A 26,356-nucleotide genomic window follows, 5' to 3' on the forward strand; every position below is an offset into this window, starting at 1 on the left:
GTAAAAATACTCTAAATGCAAAGAAGTGAATACTAATGCATATGGGGGAAATGTTGTACAAATCCTTTTGGACACCAGAGCAGGGTTATTATATGAAATAAGCTTTGTATTTTTTATTTGGCCTTCATTTTTGGTTTAGATTTCAGTTTAGTTTGAAGACTGCATAAGTAGTTTTATTTTTATTTTTTATTTGGGGGAATTTACTAGTTTTAGTGTTAGTTCTAGTTTTTCAAGAATAATGATAATAATAATAATAATAATAATAATAATGAGAGGAGATCCTTGATTCATAGTAGCTGAAATGAAATAATGCATTACATTAAATAGGAGTACAGTGTTGTGCAGTAGCCAGCTTTTGCTTCTTATCATTGCTGCATTTTCATCTTCTAAAACTAGAACTAGAACTACATATTATTATCTTCTGCTACAGTATGAACAGTATGAACCATCCAGACCTCTCAGGTCTTCTCGGACAGGTCTGCTCATTGGCTCCAGAGTCAAAACTAAACATGAGGAAACAGCATTTAGATTTTATGCACCAAGTATCTTTTTTATCTTTATTTTCTGTTATCTAGTTATAATTGTATTTAAATGTCCTTTTATAGTGTATTTCTTTTGCACTGTGTCTCAATGCTTTTGATGTTTTATATAAAGGGATTTGAGTTGCCTCACTGCTGAAATGTGCGACATAAATAAACCCGCCTTGCCTAGTTAACAAGAAGTCAACCTGAACAGGACAAAGTGTTTGAGCAAACATGGTGCAAACAGAGTGAAAAGAAGAGAAGATGACTTTACCTGCACTTCTGTTTAGTTTTAGTTTGTGTTGCATCATTCATTGTTTTTCATCATTAGTTTTGGTGGTTTTCAGGTTGCAAAATTATTTTTTCACTGAAAGTTTTTGCCATTTACAATTAAAACAACATTCCCAGAGGATTTGCCCTACCATTCTCGATTTTAAAAAATGTGTAATTTTTCTTCCGTCAGGGCCTGGAGGCAGCTGACAACGACCCTAACGTGCCTCCGTACGACACAGCTCTGATCTATGACTATGAGGGAGAGGGCTCGCTGGCAGGCAGCCTCAGCTCCATCGCTTCAGGCAGCTCTGACGGAGACCAGGACTACGACTACCTCAATGACTGGGGACCACGCTTTCAGAAACTGGCCAACTTGTATGACCCACGTTAAGGTGGACATAAAGAACACATTTGTGCTTCATCACCAGTTAGGGACACAGATCATGCCTCAGGTGTTTTTTTTCTGGACACATTTGAAAAGATTTTATGTCCAGGACAAAATTTAAGGTTTGCCAAAAAAACCTAAATGCTATACAAAACCACAGGTCTTTAATTTAAAGTACCATAGGTTTTTATTGAAGATCATTTGGACACAACTGATAAAATGGCTCTTTGCAAAGTTTTATGGTGATTCTTGGAAAAGTAAATGAGACAGTAAAATCGTAAGTTGAAGTGATCATCCATGAAGGAAAGGAGCTGTGCATGCTGCAGGGCAAACAGGACGTGTGTTGAAATGATTGTCCTTGTCTGGTTTTGTTTATTTTCAGACTTGGATTGCTCAGTAATGAGGTATACAACAACAAGCCTGAGTTTTAAAAAAAATATGTATGTATTTCTTTTTTTATATATATATATAAGTGATTATTTTATAAGATACATTTGCTTTGATATTGATTTTGTTTTTCTTTTTTGATCATAAATCCTCCATTCCAGCATCTGCTCATCTTGTTTGGAAACAAAATACTCAACAAAACAAACTGTACCAGACAATATTCTGTAATCGAATCATTTGGAGGTGAAGACCTTGAATTCTGTTTTTTTTTGTTTTTTTTTAAAAAATATGTTCATTTAATTTAGATTTTTCCCAGTGTCTACAGAATAAATGTGAATCTTTTATTTCGTGTGTGTGTGGTTCATTATGGACAGGAGACCGTCATGGGCTTTTTTTTTTAGGCTACATATGGCAGGAGTGTCAAAACTTTTTTGAATTGGGGCTAGATTAGATAATGTAAAAATACCTGCAGGTTAGCTGCTTCTCGTAGCATCTGGGTTATTGAAACAAATGCAACTGTTTCATCTTTCAGCGAAAAGGTATTTAACTTTCCACTGCTCCCATTCCCACTTTAAGCTTCTTCACTGGGCGCATGTCTGCTACCTTGCAGGAAAGTGCTGTTGCTAGGTAACTGTTTGTTTGTCATCTGTTTATGAAAACACTTCAGTTCTGCCTGCATCGTTCTGATTTGGTGCATGAACACAAACTGTATGACAGTCATTGTGAGGTTAAAGAAAACGTGATGATGATCAGGCAATATTGTTTGGTGGGACACATATATTTTAAAAACAAGCTGCAATTCCTCATTTGGGCCCCAGGCTGGACTTCATGCATGCCTGACATACAATATACACTCTACAGTCAGTTATAGACAGTTTACTTTTTTCCACGTTGTTGTGTTTCAGCTTTATACTAAAAATGTGTGAAAAAGTTCAATCCTAACTCAGTACCCAATAATGACAAAGAAGAAAAACTAATTTTAGATATTTTTGCAAATTTAGATTTATGTATTGTGTTTTTGTAAAAGACAGAACTGACATCACATTGACAATGACCATTTGCTATGACACTTAAAATTTAGCTCAGGTGCCTAACCCATTTTTCTTGATCATCCTTGAGATGTTTCCACAGCTTGATTGGAGTCCACCTGCTGTGAATTCAGCTGATTGGACATGATTGGGAAAAGCAAACACCTGTTTAAAGAGGGTCACACAGCTGACGACGCATATCAGAAAGGTGGTAAAAGGTGACCAAAAAGGAACCCACTAGTAACTCTGACTGAGCTCCTGAGATCCTTAATGGAGATGGGAGAGGCCTCCAGAGCGACAACAATAACAGCAACACTCCACCGATCTGAATTTTATGGCGGAGTAACAAGACAGAAGTCTCTCCTCTGTGAAAGACACAAGAAAGCCTGCTTGGAAAAAAGCACCTAAAGGACTCTCAGACTGTAACAAACAAGATTCTCTAGTCTGATAAAAAAAAGATTGAAGTTTTTCTTAGCTTTATGTCTGGAGGACACCAGGTACTGCTCATGGGGCGTTAGCAGTATGGACTGTGGAGCAAAGTACAGATGCCGTTAATGAAAACCTGGTCTAGAGCCTCAGACTGGAAGATTCACCTTTCAACGGCACAATGACCCTAAGCACACAGCCAAGAGAACGCAGGAGTGACGAACAAGCAGAAAAGACCTGAAAATGGCTGCCCATCAGAGATCCCCATCCAACCTGACAGAGCTTCATAGGATCTGCAGAGAAGACTGGCAGAGAATCCCAAAATTCAGGTATGTAAACCTTTATGCATCATACCCAAAAAGGTTTGAGACTGTCAAAGTTGCTTGAACCAACTACTGAGTAAGTGTCAGAAAAATTAAGTGTGTCATTGTGATATTTAAGTAATTATGCTTTTTAATACATTTGCAAAAAATTCCCAAATCCTGTCTGGTTAATTATTATAAGGTATTAGGTGTCAATGAAAGGAAATGTTATATTAAAACTACAACAAAGTCTTAATTTACTTTATCACCACTAAAAAAAAATAAACACAACACAAAGAGCAAGACACAATTTTTAAATAAAACTTTAATATGTAGCAACACTATCCTTTGGAACTCATTTGTGGCAGTCAAAACAATTCTCAGTCCTTAACAACAAAACTTATTTTAAAACCTATTCCATGTGTTAACTCAATCTTTTTCTCTTGTGGCCAGGTGTGTGGAATAAATATCTGCCATTTAATCATCAACATGACAGATGTTTTGATATTTTAGCCTTATTTCACATGTAAAATGTGCCTTCCCCATATCACCTCTGCTTCAACAGTCAAAAAATAAGAACTCTAACGCAGCAAGTCCACAGCAATCTACTACAACTGCAGCTCAGTTTAATACCAAACACAATAATCCAAACCTTAACGTAATGTGTTGATTTTAAGTTCCCTGAATGAACGCAAATATTTGGTGCAACTCATCACTGACAAAGTACAAAAGATCACCCTTTGTCAGTACAGAATAACTTAAGTTACAAATGGCTAACAGTTATTGTGTCATCTGCAGATTTTCAGAAAGTAATACATGAATCCAAACCTGTATATGGTACAGTGTGTTTGCGTTAAAATAATATTACGTCAGTTTAGCAGTGTTTGGGAAATCTATGACGGAGCTTATAATTTTTCATGGCGAAAGCACTAAATGATGATTTGAGGGCTTTTCTGGCCAATCTGCACTTTAAACATCCTGTTTAAATAGACCTGATTTAATACCACTGTGGCAAAAAATATGGCTGTGCAGCAAACTTGAGAAAAATGATAGAACTCCTCTCTCCAAATTGTCATTTTCAAAGTTGCACCAGCATGTTTAGGCCTGTTTCAGATGATCTAACTGGGTTGGCAAACTGATAATGTGTTCATTTGCACAAAACGTCTGCATGAAAACTGATTATTTCACTTTCAGGCGGCATATAAACTTTTAAAGTTGGGAATAAATGCCAGATTTTATAAAAAAAACCCACTAACATTCATTTTAAGATCAGACCAGCTGCGGATTCACGTCCTCCTCTCTGTGCTTACGGGGAGGTGGTGGAGGTTCGTCTTCTCCCGTGTCTTGTTTGTCCCTCTCGGCCTCCAGCCAGCTCTGTGGGACGATCATTTTCTTTGGCCCGTGCGGTGGTGGACCCAGCAAAGCCTCGATGTCATCATAGTTCACCACCTCTCGTTCTAACAGCGCATTGGCCAACTGGAAAGACAGATCCCAGCAAGTTTTAACTTATTATAACGTGACACAAAACCAGATAGTAATACAGGAATGTTGTGATCAATAATGGCAGAAAGCTACTGTCTAAACACACAAATGTATGATCAAAGAGGGGAACAACTGACCAGTGTCAGCTTGTCTCTGTTGTCCAAAAGGAGCTTCTCTGTGTGCCTGTAAGCACGGGCGATCAGCAACTTAGCCTCCTGAAAGAACAAGCAGCAACTGCTGTCAGACATATATTTAATGATGATAAACAACGTTCAGTGTGTTCTAGGGAAGGATAAAGGGTTAGTGCAGTAGTTTTTGACCTGGACCCTATTTATTTCCATGTTTTGGTGTCTAAGTGACTAAAAAGAATAACAAGTTTAAAATAGGTTCAGTATTAGGTGAACAGGCTGCGATGTAACCACTTGGGGCAATAATGCTGTTAACTTATGTCCACTTTTAAGTGCTTGTTTTTGCCACTGACAGCCTCAGATTGTTTTAAGTGCAAGATCCTTTTTGTTTAACCAGAAACAGCCCTGATATCTCGATCACCACACCCACCAGACTCCATATAATAAACAGTCATTTTGGTTTGTATAGAGCCAGCATATTTTCACACGTAATTGCATGAATTAAAGGTTTATGTCAACAAATTCAGAGCTTGTGATTGTTGAAACCTTGAAAAGGTGAGCCAAGATGGCTTTTGTGAGTTTTATTTTATTTCTGTTGACTTTGAATGAAGTGTGTTTTTAAAAATGATAAAATTACTATGTATTTGAATGGGGTCTGGTGAGTCTGACGACAGTGTTTTTGAGGCAGTTTTTGGTGAAACAAAAAGGATCTTACTCTTTAACACAAAGGTCTATCTATGGATCCTCTCCATAATGTTGTCAAACAATAATAATTTCAGCCTGTCAGTGGCAAATACGAGCTCTTTTACTGGATGTGAATTGATAATGCACAATTGTGGTTACATTGAAGGCTGTTTTGCTCAGCACTGGACCAGTTTTAAAAATTGTTGCTTGCATTAGTCACTTAGACCCTATTTTTCCCATGTTTATTTGCCTATGTTGAAGAATACTGAAGTTTCTCTTCATCAGGGACATTAGATACAGTCCTATTTCAGAATACCTAAAACTAAAAATCTATATTTTAAGGTGATAACCAGAACTTATTATGTCAGCATTCAGTGTGCTAATGTGGGCTAATTAACGAATCCAGTTTTCGAACCCACATGGTCCATCTGCTGCTGCAGGCCCTGGCTGAAAGGACGGCGTCCGATGGCACCTTGCTGCTCCGTCTCTGGGAACGAGACCTGGCCGACACTGTCGCACATACCGTACTGCTTCACCATGGAGTAGGCCACGCGTGTCACCTTACGCAAGTCATCCTGAGCTCCTGGGGACACAGTGAGGATACTTTAATCATTGTTTTTAACTGGGTGCCAAGTTACAGTACACAGCAGAAGAGTATTCATATTTCAATGTTTAGAAGTTTACTTTTTAGATACTTGGCTATTCAGAGTTGAGTGTACCTGTTGTAACTTTGTTAAAGGTGATCGCCTCAGCAGCTCTTCCTCCCAGAGCCATACACATCCGCTCAAACAGCTGCTCCTTGGTGAACAGATACTGGTCACGTGGTAAGATCTGGGCAAATCCCAGAGCTGCATTAGTCCGCGGGGCAATGGAAACCTGAAATACACAGCACGTGATCTGTCAGTAATTTCAACTTAAGAGTTGTTCAAAAAGTGAATTAAATAGAACTGAGGGTGAAGCATTGCTTCTTTTGTTTTTACGTCTCCATCCATGTCCCTCACTCATGACCCGGTGTATTTTTCTGGAGAGACTCTGTCCTCAGCCTGAATTTTCTTTTTTTTCTGACGTTGATGGGCATGTAACCCCACAACGCTCAGGTGAAGCCAGGCTATATAAAAAGGTAGCAGGCATCCAATAGACACAATACTAAAGAAATGTAAATATAGCAAAGTGAAATGCCAAAAAAGTGTGAACAAACACTGGTTCTAGAGACGGCCTTTCGCATTTTTGCATTGGCCACCGTAGTGAGCAGCCCCTCTGCAACAAATTGCATCACAAAAACACTTGATTTGTCTCATGAATCTATTTTCAGTATTTAAGTGTTTTCACCAGTTTTAGTCACCTGGTCTGTTTCTTTTCAGAATCAGAAATACTTTATTGATCCCCGGGGGGATATTGTGGTTTGTTACATTTGATGCCAGCATAGATAAATATTGCAGGTAGAAGTAAGTAAGTATAGTATACTAAGTATGTAAGTGTGTAAAAATATAAATGTAAATTATATGCTATTTTTATACTAATATGTGAATATTTAAACATTAGTATGTATGTATGCAATGTATAACACAAGTATGTAAGTTAAAAATATAAATATGTGTGCAAAGCTACAACAAGGTATACATAAGCAAGAATAACACTAAGAATATCTACAATACAGTATTTGGAAAGGAGGAGACCTCTGTGTAATTTGGCTCCCCGTAAAAACCTCCTGAACGCTGAACAGTAAAAAAAAAATCCTAACTGGGAGAAGTTTCAGCTCGTTGCAATCTGCAATCTCTATCAGACGCCATTAAATCCCCCTAATTCTTACACACTGCTCCCTAAAGGATGCATTTACACACGACATGTCGTGCATGTCAAAGAAAAGCCTACAAAACAACGAGGACACATACAGAAGTGTGTTACCTTCATGACTGCCTCGGTGTGCTCCAGAAGCCATCCCACTAAAGCATGTCCAGACTCATGGAAGGCGACCACCCTCTGCTCCTCTTTAGACAGGATCTTACTCTTCTTTACACTCCCTGAACACACACAGAGCGAGATCCGTCAGATTTCACCAAAGAAGCAACTGAGACGTTCAATTTATTATTTTCTCACAAAGTGTTTAAACCCTGTGAAACCTGAGCAAACTGGCTTTTCTTCTTTTAAAAATGTGGGAAGCAGGCATTGGGCAGCTTAATAAGCTAGGGAAATTGTCTAGAAAACTATATTTATAATTGCATAGTTAAAATTATATGACAATATTATAATTTTTTGAAGGACTTTTTTCAGTATACTTCCTTGATTGTTTGTTTGTTTTATTAATTTTCAAGAAATTTTCTTGGAATTTCTACTAATTTCTTGCTAATTTGGGGTAATTTCTTGTTAATTTTTTTTTCTAAATCTATTAATTTCTTGAAATTGGTGGAAAAATTCTTGCTCATTGACCCCTATTTTTTTTTAAAGAGTTTGCATAAGTATAAGAAACATGCTGACTATCCAGGTTTCAAAGTACTGAATCTCCGTACCTGCTATTACTCTCTCCACTGCATACTCAAAGTTGAAGGTATCGATGGACTTGTGGCCCTCTCTGGCAGCATGCAAGGCAGCTTCGTTACAGATATTAGCGATATCTGCACCTGCAGAGACAAGTGAGATGGCAACAGAAATTTCACAATCACCATATGGGAATGACATTTCGGTAAGCACCAGACACGGTGTGCTGTAACGTCCAAATATGTTTCATATTTGTTGACGAGGAGCTTGTGTTTAGAGGCAGGCGATCTTTTTGTTATGGCCAGCCACAGATGTTGAACATATTTACATGAGGACAAAGCAGTAAATATGTATGTGTTGTACCACTGAAGCCTGGGGTGAGCTCAGCCAGACGCAAAGAGTAGAAATCAGGCGGTTGGGTCAGCTTCAAGATTTTCAGGTGCTGCTCAAAGATCTCCATCCTCTCCTGAGAAACAACAAAATAGAATGAGATAAACTAGATTTAACTGACAAAGTCTAAATCTTCTACATAATTAAAACATTTTAGCTGTCCCAATTTTATACATCTGTTTACATATACATTTGCTTGAAGAAGTATAATGGAACAGCTCATTTGGAAACCAATTTGAAGGAAAAGAGCAGCTGGAAAGGTGTAATGCCCCACCAAAAAAGTTTACATGAGGGCTGCCTTAAGCTTAAAGTTGACTGAATTTGAGAAGACAAGTTGAATCTGTACAAAATAACCTGAACTTATCTTCTCAAATTCAGTCTTCTTAATATTTTAACCCTTTGAAACCTCGATCAACATTGCCTTTCTGGTTCTGCATTCAGATGCCTTTTTTAAAAAATTTAAACGTTTGAAACCTGAGAATTTTTTTTTTTTTCTTTTCAAAAACGTGCAAAAAAGGCAAAGAGCAACTTTGCAAGAATTGTCCCACAAATTGCAAGAAAATAGTGGATTTAGAAAATTATTTTTTTGAAGGCTAGGGAAAAATGTCCCAGGAAAAAGATAAAAGAAAGGGAAAAACTATACTTACAATTATCAAAACAATGTTTAAAATTATGAAAAATTATCTGAAAAACAGTGGGGGATGAGGGAAAATGACTGGCAATTATCAAAAAACTGGCGAAAAAATGCCCAGAAAAATGTATTTACAATTATTTTAAATTCAATTGAATATATTTCTCTCTTCATTTCTTCAGTTCTTGAAGGAATCGGGTCAATTTTCTCAGGTTTTAAAGGGTTAAGGCAGCCCAGACACGACCTTTTTTAAAGTCAAAACAAATCGTTTCTTTTTACAGTTTATAGTTTGAGAAATCGCCTTTCATTTCCTTTGCATGGCATATGTTTTATTAAAAAACAGAAATTAAGAAAAGCATATAATCTGAGATTCTGGATGCTGGTTTGAAAGCAGCAAGTTAAGACACAACAAAGTTTTGCTTTTCAATATTACAAAAACAACAAGATAAACTTTTTTTTTTTAAGTGATTAACTGAAACTTAAGATACAATTGCATACAGTGACTACATCACCGTTCAGGCCACTGTCATTAATGAGTGCTCAAGACTACCTGCAGTGTGGGCAGATCTATGAAAATGTGCCTGTCCAGTCGGCCTGGTCTCATCAGAGCATTATCCAAGATATCTGCTCTGTTTGTTGAAGCGAGTACAATGACGTGGTCTGTTGTTCCCATTCCTGCAAAACAGGAAGAAAACTTTCATTATTCTGTCAGAGATCTGTCTTTGATGACAACAAGCTGCTCTGCGATTCCACCTTTTACTCACCGTCCATTTCCACCAGCAGCTGGTTGAGGGTCTGCTCCTCTTCAGTGTTGGAGAAACCCGACATGTTGGTGGAGCGCTTCTTTCCCACAGCATCGATCTCATCGATGTAGACGATGCAGGGAGCTCGACTTCGGGCCTCCTTGAACAGACTCCTTACCCTGGCAGCTCCCAGGCCTACACACACAAACACAACATTAGTTGAGGCAAAAATGAAGAGGTAACATAAATAATCTAATTTGTTTTAAGAAATTAACTTTCTGGAATAATTATGAATCTAATTTGACAATGGGATTTGCTGATAAATTACTGGATTTCCACCCATTCCTTCATCAAATCAATTTTGCAAATACAATTTGATTTAAACCCTTGTCTCTGTTTATTAAACAATATACCTGAGTTCAAATTCGATTTAAAAAATAATGCTGAGTATCAATTAGTATGAAATATTTTGCTTAGAAATGCATCTTTCTGCTTGGGAAGAAATAATCTCCTCCAACTTTTAAGCTATTTGTAGACCAAATATCACAATTTCTATGTTTACAGAGATTAACTCTGGAAAAATGGAACTTTGATTATATATTTTTTTAGACCTTTGGTTTCTGTTATTTTCTTGCTTGGAAAACTTACAGGTGATCATTCATGAGCTCAGATAATTTCTGGCCATGAGCCTTTTATTACTTACAACTTTGTCATTGCTTTTATATTTTTATTTATTTTTTGCTGGTTTACATCTTATATTATATTATATTACATATATTTTTTTCTGGTAATAATTCGATGTCTCTTGTGTGACAGAAATCTTGACAAACAATAACTAGAAATGTTTATAAGTTGGCCAAGAAAGTAAGGGAATTCCTCTAACACATCCCAAAAAATTAGATTTTTTTCATCAATAAATTACAGAATGTTCCTGCTGCGCTGTAACAAAACAACAGACTGACTACGTGCATTATTTTGAAGTATGTTGATCAGCTTCATGCTCTGTTTTTTTCATACCTCCGATGACCTCCACAAACTCAGAGCCAGCCATCGCCAGAAAGGGCACCTGGGCCTCGGTGGCTACAGCCTTCGCCAGCAGGGTCTTCCCACAGCCTGGAGGCCCGAGCAGCAGCGCACCCTTGGGAACCTTGGCTCCAAGCTGGAGGTATCGTTCTGGATTCTGACAACAGATGACGTAATAGACTCCAATGGAGATATATAAGTTTTACTAGTGAGATTTGGATTGTAGATGCAAAGAACTTCATTTGGGATTAAACATTCAAAGTGCGCTTTACATTTTTTAAAAAGTGGGGAAAATACTAAACAAGAGTCTGGTGTCTTACCTTGAGGTAGTCGACAAACTCCTTTACTTCCATCTTAGCCTCGTGCATGCCTGCCACGTCTTTGAAACTCACACCTTTACCCGACTTTCCATCCACGATGGTGAACTTGGCCATCTTCAGCTGATTCTGTTCCATTATAATATATAGTTAATACATGAGTTCAATCAGTGGAACACAGTAAAACAACCCTTAATGCACACATGACAATTCACTCACAAAAGCACTGAAGCCGCCTTCTCTGCCACCCATGCCTGCTATTCGGAAGATATACCAGAGAATACCCACGCCAATCGCCGCCATCCCCAGAGCATAGACTGCACTGTGAAGAGAACAGATGAAACGAGGATTTCATTGAGTCTTATACTCAAAGTAGACAGAAAATCAGGGTTTAAAACATTAAAAAACTCCATCTGACCAGTCAGTGATTTATTTTAAAGAAAGGTTATGTACTTACTTTCCAAAGAATCCAGTCCGTTTGTATGACACCTGTATCCTGTCCTTTGTGTCGATGTTCAGCTCCTCTTCGGCAGCTCTCAGTTTCTCCTCAAATTTGTCAATGTTGGCCACCTGCATTCTGTACATGAGCGCCAGCCTCTGCAAAGCAGCAAACATGGCAGAAGTGAGAGGTTAGCATGCTCGTCTGCTGCAAATGCTAATTGTGTGTTTTGTGTGCACAACATACAGGCCTTCCAAAGATAACTGCTCCAGGATGAAGGTAGATTTCTACGATGTCACTCTCGGGAACGACCTGCACACGTGACACCTCGCCCTTGGCCAACATCTCATTGACAAAGTCATTCCAAGAGATGTTTCCACCGCTGCTGTTCAGGTAGTTCAGCAGGCTCATGATGACCGCTATGATGATGAGGGTCCGCAGGCGTTCCCGGTACATATGGTCTTCCTGCTCGCGACGTTTCTTCTCCTCTGGAAGGTGAGGCAGATTGTGGAGGAAGAGAATAAAATGGATCAGAGGAAGAAATTAAGACTGCGGCCAGATGTGGTGCGATTTATCACCTACCTTCATCTTCCTCTGGAGTTTTTCCCTTTGGTCCATTACTTTTGTTTTTTTCTTGTTTAGATTGAGATGTACTGAAGAGGTTTATTGCCCCTGAAATCAAAATGTTTTCATCATAAGTAGTTATAAGTAAAATACAGGATCATAAGTGTAAGAACTGAGGTGGATAAAAGTGAGTATTTACCTAACAGATTTACCAAACCAACGGGGTTCCTCAGCAGGTTGTTTCTGATTAACTCTTTGCTAATTCCCGCCATGCCAGGACCCAAGGGTCTGTGGAGGAGACTCTAAAATAGGAGCATTGGGACATTTTGTTGAGACAAAGAAGCCGAAAAAAATGATTAAAATTCAACTCAAAGGATTTCCAAAGTAAGGCTGTAACTAACAAGTATTTTCATTATTGATTAATCTTTAATCCAATTATTTCTCTCTTGACCGTTTGGTTTATAAAATGTCAGAAAATAGAGAAAAATGTACATCCTAGTTTCTCAAAGTCACAGGTGATGTCAGTCTAACACCCAAAGATATTCACCTAAATATGATAGAAAACAGAGAAATGCATTTCCACATTTAAGAGTCTGAAAACAGCATTTTATGCCATTTTTGCATGGAATAATAAGATTAACGATTAATACATTATCAAAACTCCCTGTCAACCTATTACATCAAAGTAGTCTCAGTGTGCCTGAGTTGAACACCAGGTTGAACACTGATTTTTGTATATTTATGTGAAACAGCTGATGTCCTGGGATGCAAGACAAATTTCAGATTTTTTTCTGACAGTATAGTGAAGTCAAATCAAAATAGGGGATTATTTTTCTGTCAATCAACTAATCGATTAGTCGACTAATCATTTCAGCTTTATTCCACACTAGTACAACACCTAAATTACAATTATTTAAATAATTCTGATTACAGACTGACAAACATATCCAAAGGACTTCACTGCTAAGGTAAAATGCAAAGGACCTTAAGATATCTGTAATGGGTGCTTATGATTGTCACTATGGATGCACGATAATATTGTAATGTAATCAGCATCAGCAGATATTGGCTTTAAAATGAAACAATTCTCTTAATTTACAAAATAATTTAATTTGACGTACATTTAAAGGCATTGTATGGCATGTCCCCATCTGCTAGTGGGACATTACAATAAGAGTTTGCATAATTAATTAATAATAATTAATTCATGGTAATTCCACTACAGAAAAGACAAGATCCTTAAAATTAGTTGGCGTTAAAAGTGGCTATATCGATATATCGGTTATCGGCCAAATGGATTGTTTTTAATTGGCATATCGGCTATCTTGCATCCCTGATTGTTACTGAATTACCTCCAAAAAACAGTCAGCTGATGATATTTTAAAAAATGAGTTAGAGCTCAGGGAGACAGCTCACTATTTATGAATAGATATTAATAATGAAGGCCTCTAAAATTACAAATCTGTATTCTGATGAAGGTTGAATTATTCATCTAAAGCAGAACCTCATTGTTTTTCAGAATTTATATTTCAAGGTGTCAGTGAGAGGCTACTGGTGTCGATCAGTCATCAGAACTGGGACAAAACCTTATTTTGGGCTGGGGAAATAGATTTTAAAACAGAGATGATTGTAACAGTACATGTCTACACTGACACAAGTACATACTGTTAGTTTGAGATTGTGAAGGCTTTAACACATTTTTTTTAGTTGTCTGAAGTTGTTAAATCTTGTCTGGGACAAGGATGTTGCCTGGCAGGGGGCAAGTTTAGATTTTTAAAAAATGAAAGCAGATTAAAACATGTTTTCATATCACATATTTCATTTAAATCATAAAAAATAATGTTTCACCCCCAAACTGGAGATAGTGAGTTGAAAAGTTTTTCTTCTCGTGAATGACACATTGTCATGTGACTATAACAACGATGGTAATACTTCTTATAGTTTTCCCCATATTTTACTCCCAATTCAGACCACTACCAAATACCACTATCAACTATAATTATGAGCTAAACTCTGGGGTCGCTTTGTTTTTTAATAACTCGTGTTTATGTGTGTTGTCTTACCTGAATGAGTTTCTGCGGCTGATTCGTAAGTGTCCGCTCTGAATTAGAAACAAGCATCTTTCTGACAGTAGCGCATCTGAACAGCACATTTTTAACACTTTCACTGGCTGTCGGCTTGTTTAATATATGAGAGTTTCGCCTCAGCAGCGTCCACAATAAACCTGCGCTGTATTTTCTGCATAAACCAGCGCGATGCTGTTGCAACAATAACGCCGACATGGTGTCTGTTATCGCTGAGTGCTGTATATTAACTGTACACTCGCAATGCCATATCTACCAGTTTTCTATTACGCTCAAATGTGTGTGTTTTAACGTTTGTTTACCCCGCAAATCCGTTAAGAGCTAGCTTCCTGTGTTATTCAACCGAGCAGCCGAGCAAAGATGTCAAGAGGGACATCAGCGCTGAGACTGTCCGCTCCCGCAGCTCCTGCGCACGGAAAAGAAAAGCAAAAAACAAAAGATAATTACTCTGAATATTATTATATCACTAATGTCTACTTATCGTTATAGCCAAGACTGTGTTTGATCCACGCTGAAGATTGAATAGTGCAGTTTAGAAGATCTCGTAAGCTTTGAAAACATCTTTGTGTCGAACTTTGAACTTTAACCTTTCCTGTTGTTCTTCGCGGACCTACTCGCTGCGCAGATGCTGCGCAGGGGTTATGCAATTCAATGTAGGCGCAGTCTCATATCACGTTTCAGTTAGTTATGCAGCTACATTTTTTCGGGTTTTTATTGTTGATAAATTCTGCCGATTTTTACAATCTAAATTAAAGGAGTAGAATGCATCAAAAATGCGCTCGTCTGTTATAGTAGGAGACGCACACTCACTGCGCAGTCAGTACATAAATATTGGCTTAATACACTTAGTACCTAATCACTTTGGGTCAAGAGTTTGTCTTGTGCTGGATGTCATTTTATGTGGTGTTGGTGTTATTAAGAAAAAAAGGTACGTAAAACTATTCCTACTACATAGATATAATCCATAACCTTCGCCCAATCTTAACGTTAAAGAAAACAAACAAGCAATAAAACAATAAAAAGCACAAAAGCAACTTCTGAATTCAAAGATTTTAAAATAAATAAATGAAATAAAGACTTGTTAGAATAAGAAAAAAATGCCTGTAAATTGGAGGCAGATTTAAAGCAGACAAAACAGAAAAAGTAGAATAGTTATAATTATTAATTAAGATAGGCTAGAAGCATTACATATAATGAAAACAATAGTGCTGCACCCTCTGAAATAATTCTTTGTCTAAGAATATACTCTGAATTTAGGTGAGATTTGTTTTTCCTTTATTCTAACTTGCACTATTTGACATTTTCACATCTTTAAATCTAAATTGTTACTTCTTGGTATTTTAAAGGCCAAATTATAATTAAAATAATAATAAGCAGAAATATAAGAACAATATTACTATTAATATTATTATTATCATTAGTAGTAGTGGTAGTAGAATTGGTATTATTATTATTATTAGCGGAAGTAGTCGTAGGCTAGTAGTAATAGTATTGCACTTTTGAATGGCAATGTTCTGCGACCAAAGGCAACGACTGCTCTTGCAACTGTTTTTCATTTGACGATAAATATTTTTGTACTTGAAGAAAACAATACTATACTTCTCCCCAAATTGTGTTGGCACCACAGCATTACTCCAGCAGAGCGCGCTATTAGTTCATTGAGTAGAGCTCTGGATACAGTCGCCCTAAGTCCAGTTACATTTACCAAACAAACCAAAACAAAAAAAAAAAAACAACCCAAAAACCCCAGTCCATAAGAACATTCTGTTGCCGGTTGTAATATCCAACTTGAAAAAAAACAAACACATATTATTCAGATCACGGTGTTACGTGTCATTCAGTGACAACACCTGCTGGTTTTCCCTCTGAATAAAAACCTCGGCAAGCAGTTTTATTGATGACTTCATCCTTTTTACACCAGTCACTGAAATCAGCTGATGGGGTCTTTAATTGGAGTGAAAACATGCAGTGTAAATTTTCAAGGCAATCAATGATGTCGTGACGAGCGACGTGTACAGGTCAGTTTGAGTGACATGTCACATAAACCAATGAGAGTACAGCGCTTTTCTTTGGGCCAATGGGAGCCTTCATTTCATTTGCTAGCGTTTCATTTCGACCGTGGGTGCGTTGTGTTTGTTCACCGGGACAACCCGTCTCCTTGACAACTCTTTTTAATCTGACCCCATATCATGTGTTTGGGGTCTGAAACATCCATTAAAAAATGAAAATTTACAGCTTGATAAACGCCGAGATATATGTTGCAAACTGATATGTGTGATTTTTTTTTTCTAAGAAGAGTAAGTCAGCCATTTCCCGCATATAATATGTTGTCTGCGTGAAGCTTTAGTTAGCAGCTTTACAAAGTGCTCACAAATATTAAGTGCGTTATAACATTATATGCGAACATTTGCATTTTAAATAGCGTGTTTAAAATGTAAATAAACAAATAACATCTCGTAATAAACAAATCGTTCGTTTTATTACACGTATATAAAACGAACACATCCAGTGTCTGTACTCCATTTCCTTTTCTTGGTCTCCAACTATATAATGGAGTGTGGTGTCTCGCGTTTGAAACTGTGAACCTTGGTCAGCCACGTTGGAGCCGTGCTTGTGTTTGTCCTAGTGCGAGAACAGGCTGCTTCGCAGATCCAAAATGGCGTCAGTTTCATTTCGTGCGGAAACGGTAACCGCCCACAGCACCGTAGCCAATCAGAGCGCTCGTTTTATTCCCGAAGCGTTTCCGTCCCGAGCGTCCACACACTGAAGTCAAAGGCCGCTCGAAAACCGCTCGAATGGGTTGGCGGAGAGGATTAAACCGAAACAAAATATGATCTTTTGATGGTTTACGTTCACCCAGACAAGCCTAGCCGTGCACAAATGGAGTGTTAAAGGTTCGTAGTTTGCGGTGACGATGAAATAGCCACGCCGTAGACGAGTTTTCGTGGATATTCGAGCCTCTTTTTCTTTGGACGTCTGTTTGTTGGTCTACATGGTTTTAACAAGCTAGCGCTAGCCTCGATTCCAGTGAGCTGCTTTCGAGCTGCGATGGTCGTCGCGAGTTTATGCGGATGTCTCCGGGCCAGTGTGTGCTGAACCGACGGCAACAAATGGGACCATCCAGCATCGGCCGAAAACATCGCGGCGTAGACTAAACATTTAAGATTCAGATATCTATTTGAATTTGTGGAAATTCAGACACAGGTAAGTTGCATTTTTACTTATCCTACACAGCTAATGCGTTAACAACAACAAACTGACTTGCTGCCCCCGTGGTTAACTCGGGGAGATGTGTGTTGCGACAAAGGTCAACTTGCAGTATCTTCATTTACTTAGGAATTTTAATCTGTTGTGTGCTTCGTGGTTGCACATATGTATAATTGACTTTTTTGTTTAAATTGGAAATGCATAATTTTAGCACGTTGCTTTGCTAATGGAATGCAGCCTTTCTGTGGTTATGGATAGATGTTGTGAAATACAGATAATATAATAAAAATGCATTAATGTAATGTTATACACATTTAGGTACGCTCTGAAGTCACTTTATCAAATTATATTTAGCTGTGGTAAATCATTGCCCATGTGTGAGGGGACTGGCACTGACAGTGTGTTGATATTTTAAAATCAAATTTTAAGGTTTTGAGTTACCAGCTAGTGTTGCAAACTGATGATACCGTACATGTGTATATGCATACTGACAGATAAACAGATCATCCTTGTGCACGTTTTTGGAGGTGTGTCTTGGAAGCAAAAATGTTTTTACTTGGGATTACATAGGTTGCAGAATCTCAGCATTAACATTAAGGGACACTTGGAATACCCAATGCAACAACTAGTTTCACACTCTAAAGGTTGTGCAGTAATAATATCCAAATGTTTATCTTTTTTTCTTGTCACACAAGTGGCAGTTATTTTGAAATTGATCTAAGGCAATACTAGCCTACCTGCTTTTCCTGTTAAGTGTGCACAGCGTCATAAATTCCAGTCATGAAGCACTATGTCTTGTCCATTTGCTGGTCTGTTCCAGCACTAAAGTAAAATGGATGTGCTACAAGCCTGTCTATAACGAAAGCAATGAATTAGATTGTCAGAACTGAAAACCCATGAAGACGAATTGTGTGCTTTGCAGGATTATTTAGAGCACAGTGTTTTGCAATTCCCACTGTGTGAATTTATCAGGAAGTGTGTGTGTGTGTATAGTAAGTAGACTAACAGTGTTGTGTATAGATGGATAACTGTCATAATTACTTAAGTTAGTTCAGTGGAGGGGCTGTGTTTTCTGTGCTCAATAACATGTAAATGAGGCCACAACATGGTGGGATTTGAGATGAGCTGTAGAGGAAATGGAATATGGAGGAGAAGCTCTCCACTTTGGTGCAGTACCAATGCTGAGGAAAACACTGCAGTGCCGCTGGTGGTGTTTTCCACCAAGATACTGAGAGTGTTTTAGCTTGTTGGGGCGTTCGTGTTGACTACACTGCAGAGGCAGTGATGCATATCTCTGTCTCCCTTGAGCTTGCGTAGGTCCTATTTGTCTGTGCTATAGTTAAATGGTATTACGTGCCCTTTTCTGTTATTTATATATATATATATATATATATATATATATATATATATATATATATATATATATATATATATATATGAAGATTAGGGTGTGTGGGATTTAAATGTAAACAAGGCATTTTTGCAGAATTATTAACAAATTTGATCTTTATTACATTATCACTGATGTGTTTACATCGTGAATGTAAGATAACCCACATACAAAATGACAATCGCGTTGTAACTGAAGTTTCTCTTTAACACGAGGTGTAATCATTGTGTCACTGAATCTGTCAGTCACAGATTTGACATTATATGCACATTTTTCCACAAGTGTGTTACATAGTGAGAACTTTTATGCCTTTATTTGTTTTCTTTGGAATAGTGTTGAATCATAGCAGGATTATTGCAGTGAAGTGGACTCATAATAGCCAATCTCAGACAGCGGTGAGTACCGATAGTGGAAATGATAAAAAAAAAAAAGAGGTGCTGATGTTCACAGTAAATGCAGCATATCGATTTTATTTATCAATAGGAGTCATGTTGAGATATTTTGGAGTTTTAGGTCCAAAGATATTTTGAGTGAGAATAATTGCCAAACTACTTGGCCCTCCTGAACTGTGTGTCCCATCAGGTTCCCATTAGTGATTGCTAGATTTTGCCCCTGTTCCTAGAAGAGGCACCAGAGAATTACACCATGCCCTGTGCCTGCAACAGGAAATGGAGTTCTGCTGGGGTCAAAAAGATCATGAGCTGTGATTATAGCTTGGGGTTACACGTTTTGTATAATAGAAAGGGCAGGCAAGATTTCTATGTTTCTACTCCTCTGCTGCTTAACAGTGGCTCTTGTGTCTTACAGCACTTCAGACTTAATTAATGGCCATTTTACCCAGATGCAGGAGATCCACTGACTCTTTTGCACGACACCATGGTTAGTCAACCTCTGAGTTTTAGCACATCAGCCCATTGTGACGGTGCTGCAAAGTATTGTCATAAACATGCCTGATTGCTCCATTTCTCCTCATTGATCTTAAGACCATTTAAAGATTTTTATTGGCCATTTAATTCTTAGGTAGTCTGTTGTGGATTTTTGTGACTGACCAAAAGACTGAGTCAATGCATCATGGCAGAAACTGTCAATGCATCATGGCCAAAACACTGCAAGAGTGAAAGTGAGAGAACAAGACACTCTCAATTGCTGTGTTTGGGTGGCTCAACAGTGACACTTGCACCGGACAACCCGATGATCACAAAGGCCAACTCTGATTATAGCCTGTCTGAATCACCGAGTAACCCACTGAGCACACATATTGATACTGAGACCATTAGACCCAAATGAAAGTAGAGATGTCATCAAAACATTGAAAGGATATCAGGGATGAGGGAGGGTAGATTAAAAAATCTGTTGCAGAGAGCACTGCAGTAGTTGCACAGTAGATATCATTCTTCAGATATGACTCTGCATATTAACTTTTCAGCTGCGTAGTTTATGATACCCTCATAAATGACCACAAAAATCAAACTAAAAAGTGGATTGTAGGTCACTTTTCAGCCATTTGCAATTCACTGAGTGACCCTGCAAATATATCATACATCATACATACATGAATACAGACCACAGCTGCATGCCGGCAAGGAGCGATATTTCCTATTTAGCAGACACTAGACATACATACTAGTTGGCTGTTGGATGTAGTCTTTGCTGTGTGTTTTGTTGCAACTTTTTGGCCAGTCAGCAGGCGATGTGAAGTGTCGCAACAGTCGACTTTGATCGCCACTAGTTCTTTGATGTTGGCTTGGCGTGTCTGGGTCTTTACCTGCAAGGAGTTCATCATGGAAAGCAGATTTGTAGCATAACACAGGAGGTCCCATTTGGAACGAGACTTACTGGTACAGGCCCAAAGACTGGGCCTGCTGCGATGGTTCAGCTTCTGGTAAGCAGGTTAGATAGATGTGCTTTTCTCTTGGTCTGTGTGGGGATATTATCTGCTGTCCTTGTTGGTTAGTTAGCTTCCTAAAAAACAAGCAGGGTTATGTGACAGCAGGAGATCCACTTGTAGTCTAACAATAATAAATTACATTTATTAATTGAAGAAAGTTGAAATCTTAAAAAACTAACTCAGCTTGTCAGATTAATTGCTTTATTCGCATCTAGGATATTTTTTTTAGAAGATTTTAAACCATTCTTTAGGGTGAAGACACCATAACATATGACGACTGACATTCAAAGATCATTGGAAAATCTCAATAGAAGCTTTGAATGTAAAAAAATGGACATTTGGTACCACATTAGTTTTCATATCATCTTAAACCTTGTACATTTGGAATTTCTGACTGTTAAAAAATAGCCAATTTGAAGACACCAGTTTAGGCTCAAATATAGAGACATGTCTTGGGTATTTGTGATTATTTCTGACAGTTAATGACTCCCATGGTTAATCAGTTGATTTATATATTTATTGAAAAATGATTGTCATCCCTACTACTGTCCTTGTCATTTGTTTTTGTACTTCTATCGCAGTTTATGATTGAATGAACATTTTGTTCCTCTTGAAAATGTTTGTGAAGTATCCAGCATCACGCCTGGAGTATACTGTGTGTCTTGTGGGCTTGCATAAGCTTTAAAGTACCTCAATTTTGTTTTTAACCTGGCTTAATATTTATGTATTTTTATGTATTATTGTTGGCTGACTGAAAATGTTGAATGTTATCTGTGGCTCCGCAGATCTGTCATTCTTTACTATATAGATCTGTACAGATGGCACTTGTGTTACTGTGTTTCATCCAAAAAATGTAAACTTTTAATCTAGAATACAGTCAGTTTGTTGTATGTTTTCGTTTACAGAGGAAAAAAGGTGATTGCTCTTAATGTTACATGAATATTGACACATAGAGTAATTTCCCATGTACTGATGCCCATCCCTAATTCGTGGCAGCCAGAATTATTATTGGTCTTGTTAAAGTTTCTTAAGCCTTTTCCCGCTGTAAAATTTTTAAAAAAATCAATAGCATCTGCTAGCATCTGGCTTTTGTATGTAATGGGAAAGATTACAATTGGCTTTCACATCCAAGTCAATTGACTCTGCAGAAGTCATGAGTATTTATCGGCTTTGGCTCCGATCGGCAGTGATGGAAATATAAAACCTGTGTGAATGTAAGTTTTAGCCCCTTTACTGTTGAGATGCAATGATGCGCCACCTCAAAATACAAGCCAGTTTTACACAAAGATCATGCTACAAGGCTGCAACAAAGTCCCCCCTTCATACTGGCCCATATTTTTGCACAGAACCAAACGACCGCAACATCATTCTACTCCAGTGTGTGCGCATACATTTCACAGCGACATCCCACGAGCAAAGGAGGCATGACGGGCATGACATTTAACACACGTGTCCACATGCGTGACATGTAATACATGTGTCGGCAGCGCTTTCTAAATAATAAAAAAGGCATATTTCAATCACAATCATTTACCGTCTTTGTTATATGATAGCTGATCTCGTCCTCTGTTTGGAAGGGAAGGAGCTCCTGAATCTCATTTAGTTTGCAGACGTTAACAGCCGCTGTTCTTCTCCTTTGTATTAGCCGATAGGCTTACAGCTGCTACAGCTGGTCACACAAACAAACAGGTTTTCACAACGTCGCAACTATGCTGGCCATGGTTGTGTCTTTCCTGATTTACCTTTTACAAAGAGCTCATACGGTGCTGTTACTACCTCCTGTCTCAGGTCAGAGGTGGAGACTACGCTGTCCCTCCTTTCCGCGATCAGACGTTATACAGAGGCTGCACAGTGGTATGATATTCCCACCTTGAACACACAGTGTAAATGTGGTTACTGTCTGGTCTGTCTGTGCCGAAGAAGCACTCAAACATAGTTCCAATTCAGTCTGCACCGAGTTAGAAAGAGAAACTTAAGAGATATAAAAAATAATGAAGCAGCCGCTGTAATATTTTCACTGGCCTCCATGCTGCTTTCTACTGTTTACCAACTTGTTTTCCGGCCTGTCTGCGAAATCGCACATCAGTGAAAAAAAACAAACAAAAAAAACATGCTCATCTTGGTATACACATACACAATTTTTTTTCTTTAAATTTGAGCAGAAAAGATGCAGATATTACATTGCCACAAAACTTCACAGATCAGTGGTCAGTAAGGGAATAAGTCATATTGTAATAAAATGTGTAGGTGGCTGACATATTATGCAGTAAATTGTGCAATTTCAACCTTGATTATTGCTGAGAAACCTCCTTATTAAGGTGGCCAAGAGGGGAAAAAAACATGTAGTCGTGCCAGTTGTAAGAGGGAAAATAAGACTTTAACTGCAACCCCAGCACCCACTCTGCCTGCCCTCTGTCCATGCAGGCTCTCCCCTCCCCCTCTCGTGCTGAGAGTGTGGTCCTTTTAGGTAAACAAGCATGGCTACTCCTGTTTCTTGCCTCTTTGTCTGTCTCTGCCTTTCTTTTTCTCTCTCAGTCTTGGTTTCCCTCTCACTCCCCTCTATTCCTCCCTGTTTGAGTTGTGTAAATCTTTTATAGCTGCTGTTCTACCAGTACAATCTCTGCGGATACTCAAATGGCATCTGAAGCCCTTTGAAATTCAGCCTAGTCCTTTGCCCCCTCCCCTATCCTCGAAGCGAAATGGAACAAAATGGCGGGCCCCAATCCTGCTGTTTCCCTCAGGGACTGTGGTGCCTCATTTTGGGGTTTAGGAGGTCCTGGTGGTTGATTGTGTCTTTGACTCATGTTAGGTTGTGCTTACTTCCCAGCCTTCCGCTGCACCGCTCTTGATAATATTTTTTCTTCCCTGAGTCTCTTGCACATCAAAGGGAAAGGATCTCTATTCTGGCATGCTGCTGCCTTTCCAGAAATGTGCTTTTTTACAGACTTGGCTTTTGATCTCTCTGATCGAAGCTTGGAAAAGGAATATTTTGTGCGCTTGTTGTGAAAGGAAATGTACAGATATGCTTAAGCACAATTTCAGGTTTGCAGAACATCTCAAAATTTCACACAGAAATAGGCTCACAGTGTTGTTGTTGATATGTTTTGTAATTTTGGCATAAATATATTACAACATGGGCTGACCAACAATTCTGCTTGTGTGTCATTGATTTAAAGTATTCGAAAGTAATGTTTATATCAGTTAAACAAGTAAACAGGTTTATTTGCAGATTATAAAAGGACCATAACAAAAACAGAAGAAATAGATTTATGTACAGGTGTGTTTGGTAGGGAGTTTGGATTCATAGAGCTTGGTCTTAGCTTGTAGTCTGACTCAGATCTGTGTAGGCCTGTAGGGTATCGTTTAATTACACCTTAGCTTCATTTTGAATTACCCCAAAGAGGCTTAGCTATTATACTGTTAGTCTGAAGTTGTCTCACACTGTGAACTTAACAAGTGAATTTATTAATTGATTTGATTTTACCCCTTACACATCCTTGTTGAAGTTTTAGTAGGTAACATGTTTGTCATAGACATGCTACTACAGAAATTCCAGATAGGTGATTCAAGTGTTTATCTTCAGAAAGAGTGATAATAGGTGAAAGTCTTGGCTATAAAAAGCACATTTGCATTTGTTCATGTTTTCCCACACTGAGGAAACCTGTGTAGGTAACGTTTTTAGGCAAATGGCTATGCGCCTCAAGCTGGGCAGGCATCAAAAAGAGGTGGTGGAAATCTGGAGACAACAGTTGGTGTTTTGATTGGATGTGCTGCTGAGCAGGAGGCTGCATGGGGTGATGTATTATCCATACGTGGCATTGGAAATGTTGTGAGGTTAGTTGGCCAGGTCTGGGAGCTGATGGCAGAGACAGTCTGTGTGATGTGTCCCTCTGGGCTCAGCTGTTCTGGTCTGCTCAGCCTGTTGCTGACACACAGGGAAAAAGACAAGACAGGCCTGCCTGCCTGGACCCACTTACCTCCTCTGTTTTTCCTCCTCAATCTTAAGGCCTCTTTTTAGGGTTTTTGATGCACATTTAAGCTAAGGTGGCCCACATGTCTTTACTTAAACCTCCTAATAAGCAGTGTTGTAAAAAAGAACATACTGCAGCGATAAGTCTGAAAGTGAAAGTGAGACAGTTTGATGCTATTTTCTGTTATTGGTAGCTCATGACTGATACCCTTTCCCACCAAAATAAGCATGCATATGCAGGATATTCAAAAGTAGGAAACCCCACTATAAATAGGCCATGTACAAGGCCTTTCAGTAGACAAGTGTGTCACCCAGTGTCACAAATGCACCAGAAAACATGGTTTTCTGGACTATGCTGGAAGCAGCATGGAGACCAATGAAAATGTTACGCTGGTAACTTGTTTTGTAAATGGCACTTATTCAGCCACTCTTTCAGACTCAGTATGGACTAATTTGGAATTACATTCAAGCACTTCACAGTAATTTGTGGTGGCGCATCAAGGGTGTCAAATTTTCATCGCTGCCTATTGAGGCCAATCACAGCTGGAGCAGATAAACGCCTGTGACTGGTGCAGAGTCATTTGTCCCAGGAATAAATGCAGATTGTAACCTTTCCTGTTAATTAAATATGAGAGCCAGATGTTAGTGGGTGTTAATGGTGTTTTTGTTTAGTGGGAAATGAGTTATATTGAACCTGGTGAGACAGAGTGGTGTAAGGCTTATATTGTGAAATAGTAATTTGAATTATTGCTGGCAGAATCAGAGATCAGGTTAGTTGGTTATAACTGAGGTAGGAAGCTGGTCTAAGTGTCCCAACAGTCAAATCAGCTCCTGACCTCAATACTAACCTCAATGACCTAATTAAACTATTGTTTGTCAGATCGGTTTTACAAGGTGAACTGGTTAGGTGAAGACCTGCAGGCTTTTTTTGCAGGCTAGGCAATCATTTTCTGCAGTGCCTGCCAAGTGGCCGGGTGTACTGATGGTGGTACACAGCACCAGCAGTACTCAAGTAGATTTACTGGAAATCTGAAACTTTCTGTGCTGAAATGTCCTAGACTTATGCATGCATAGGTCATTAATGTTGAACATTGTTAATCACAGAGTATTGCTGTTACAAAAATGACAAAATATTGTTTTTCTTGAGCAGTCAAAATGCCACTGTGGATCTTGACCTCATTGTTGTGTCAGCTACCTATTCAAGCAGTGTCTTTACAAGGGCTAGGTATCATTAAAAACAATTATAATACCAGTACCTATGAAGTGATACCAGTACCAGTAGAACACTTTATTCAATACCTGTAATGTGAATGGCGTGGTTTGTAAACCGTAAAACTTCAAATGATTAGGCTTTTATTTACCTTAGTCACTAGTAAGAAGGATAGAGACAGAGAGACAGAGAAAGAGAGGAAGAAAGAGCGTTACACTTGTTTAACAGCACTGGGGGATCACAGCATCCAGTATACTGACACAACCTTTCTCTTTATCCTCATAAAACAATCCAACTGGCCGCCATTGTTGTCAAACATTGATATTTAGTTGAATTTATGTTGTGATGTCTGGTGACCAGAGAAATTGAGGCTGCTGCTGCTGAGTTTGAGTGTCATACCGGCAAAAGT

The 26,356-nt window shown here is 38.5% G+C and overlaps 3 protein-coding genes and 1 long non-coding RNA gene across 6 annotated transcripts in view; 3 read left to right on the forward strand and 1 right to left on the reverse strand.

Annotated features, from left to right (window-relative positions):
- cdh15 (cadherin 15, type 1, M-cadherin (myotubule)) overlaps nucleotides 1-1,904 on the forward strand; it is a 41,587-nt gene extending 39,683 nt beyond the window's left edge. For both annotated transcript variants that reach the window (XM_042493496.2, XM_042493489.2), the window contains one exon: nucleotides 985-1,904. In XM_042493496.2, the coding sequence (XP_042349430.2) occupies nucleotides 985-1,185 (201 nt within the window). In that variant the 3' untranslated portion in view covers nucleotides 1,186-1,904. The remainder of the gene's footprint in view (nucleotides 1-984) is intronic.
- A 562-nt stretch (nucleotides 1,905-2,466) lies between these two features.
- LOC148190392 (uncharacterized) lies at nucleotides 2,467-12,019 on the forward strand. Its single transcript, XR_015776452.1, has 4 exons — nucleotides 2,467-3,349; nucleotides 6,057-6,210; nucleotides 10,897-11,020; nucleotides 11,883-12,019. It is a non-coding gene; the product is annotated as an uncharacterized LOC148190392 (long non-coding RNA).
- On the reverse strand, nucleotides 3,630-14,859 carry spg7 (SPG7 matrix AAA peptidase subunit, paraplegin). The gene is made up of 17 exons (XM_042493508.2): nucleotides 14,262-14,859; nucleotides 12,398-12,500; nucleotides 12,217-12,306; nucleotides 11,881-12,122; nucleotides 11,653-11,792; nucleotides 11,415-11,517; nucleotides 11,199-11,324; nucleotides 10,873-11,035; nucleotides 9,877-10,050; nucleotides 9,663-9,787; nucleotides 8,455-8,557; nucleotides 8,124-8,234; nucleotides 7,522-7,637; nucleotides 6,336-6,492; nucleotides 6,036-6,199; nucleotides 4,942-5,019; nucleotides 3,630-4,798 (listed from the first exon to the last, which is right to left on the reverse strand). Exons 1-17 carry the CDS (start codon nucleotides 14,478-14,480, stop codon nucleotides 4,592-4,594), a joined length of 2,421 nt encoding a protein of 806 aa, XP_042349442.1. The 5' UTR covers nucleotides 14,481-14,859; the 3' UTR covers nucleotides 3,630-4,591.
- A 2,184-nt stretch (nucleotides 14,860-17,043) lies between these two features.
- Nucleotides 17,044-26,356, forward strand: part of ankrd11 (ankyrin repeat domain 11) — a 128,561-nt gene continuing 119,248 nt past the window's right edge. For both annotated transcript variants that reach the window (XM_042493521.2, XM_042493530.2), the window contains exon 1: nucleotides 17,044-17,486. The gene's annotated coding sequence lies outside the window, so the exon portion shown is untranslated. The remainder of the gene's footprint in view (nucleotides 17,487-26,356) is intronic.

Source organism: Plectropomus leopardus, chromosome 1, assembly GCF_026936395.1.
Source record: "Plectropomus leopardus strain MGB_pleo_1.0 chromosome 1, ASM2693639v1, whole genome shotgun sequence".
Classification (NCBI taxonomy): Eukaryota; Metazoa; Chordata; class Actinopteri; order Perciformes; family Serranidae; genus Plectropomus; species Plectropomus leopardus.

Excerpts from the sequence above, each read along its gene's own strand:
- spg7 (XM_042493508.2), bottom strand. The coding sequence starts at position 14,480 with ATGTCGGCGTTATTGTTGCAACAGCATCGCGCTGGTTTATGCAGAAAA. Across the intron at positions 8,235-8,454 it reads GCTCACCCCAGGCTTCAGTG|GTGCAGATATCGCTAATATC; the intron begins GTACAACACATA and ends TTGTCTCTGCAG. Across the intron at positions 4,799-4,941 it reads ACAGAGACAAGCTGACACTG|TTGGCCAATGCGCTGTTAGA; the intron begins GTCAGTTGTTCC and ends CTGTCTTTCCAG.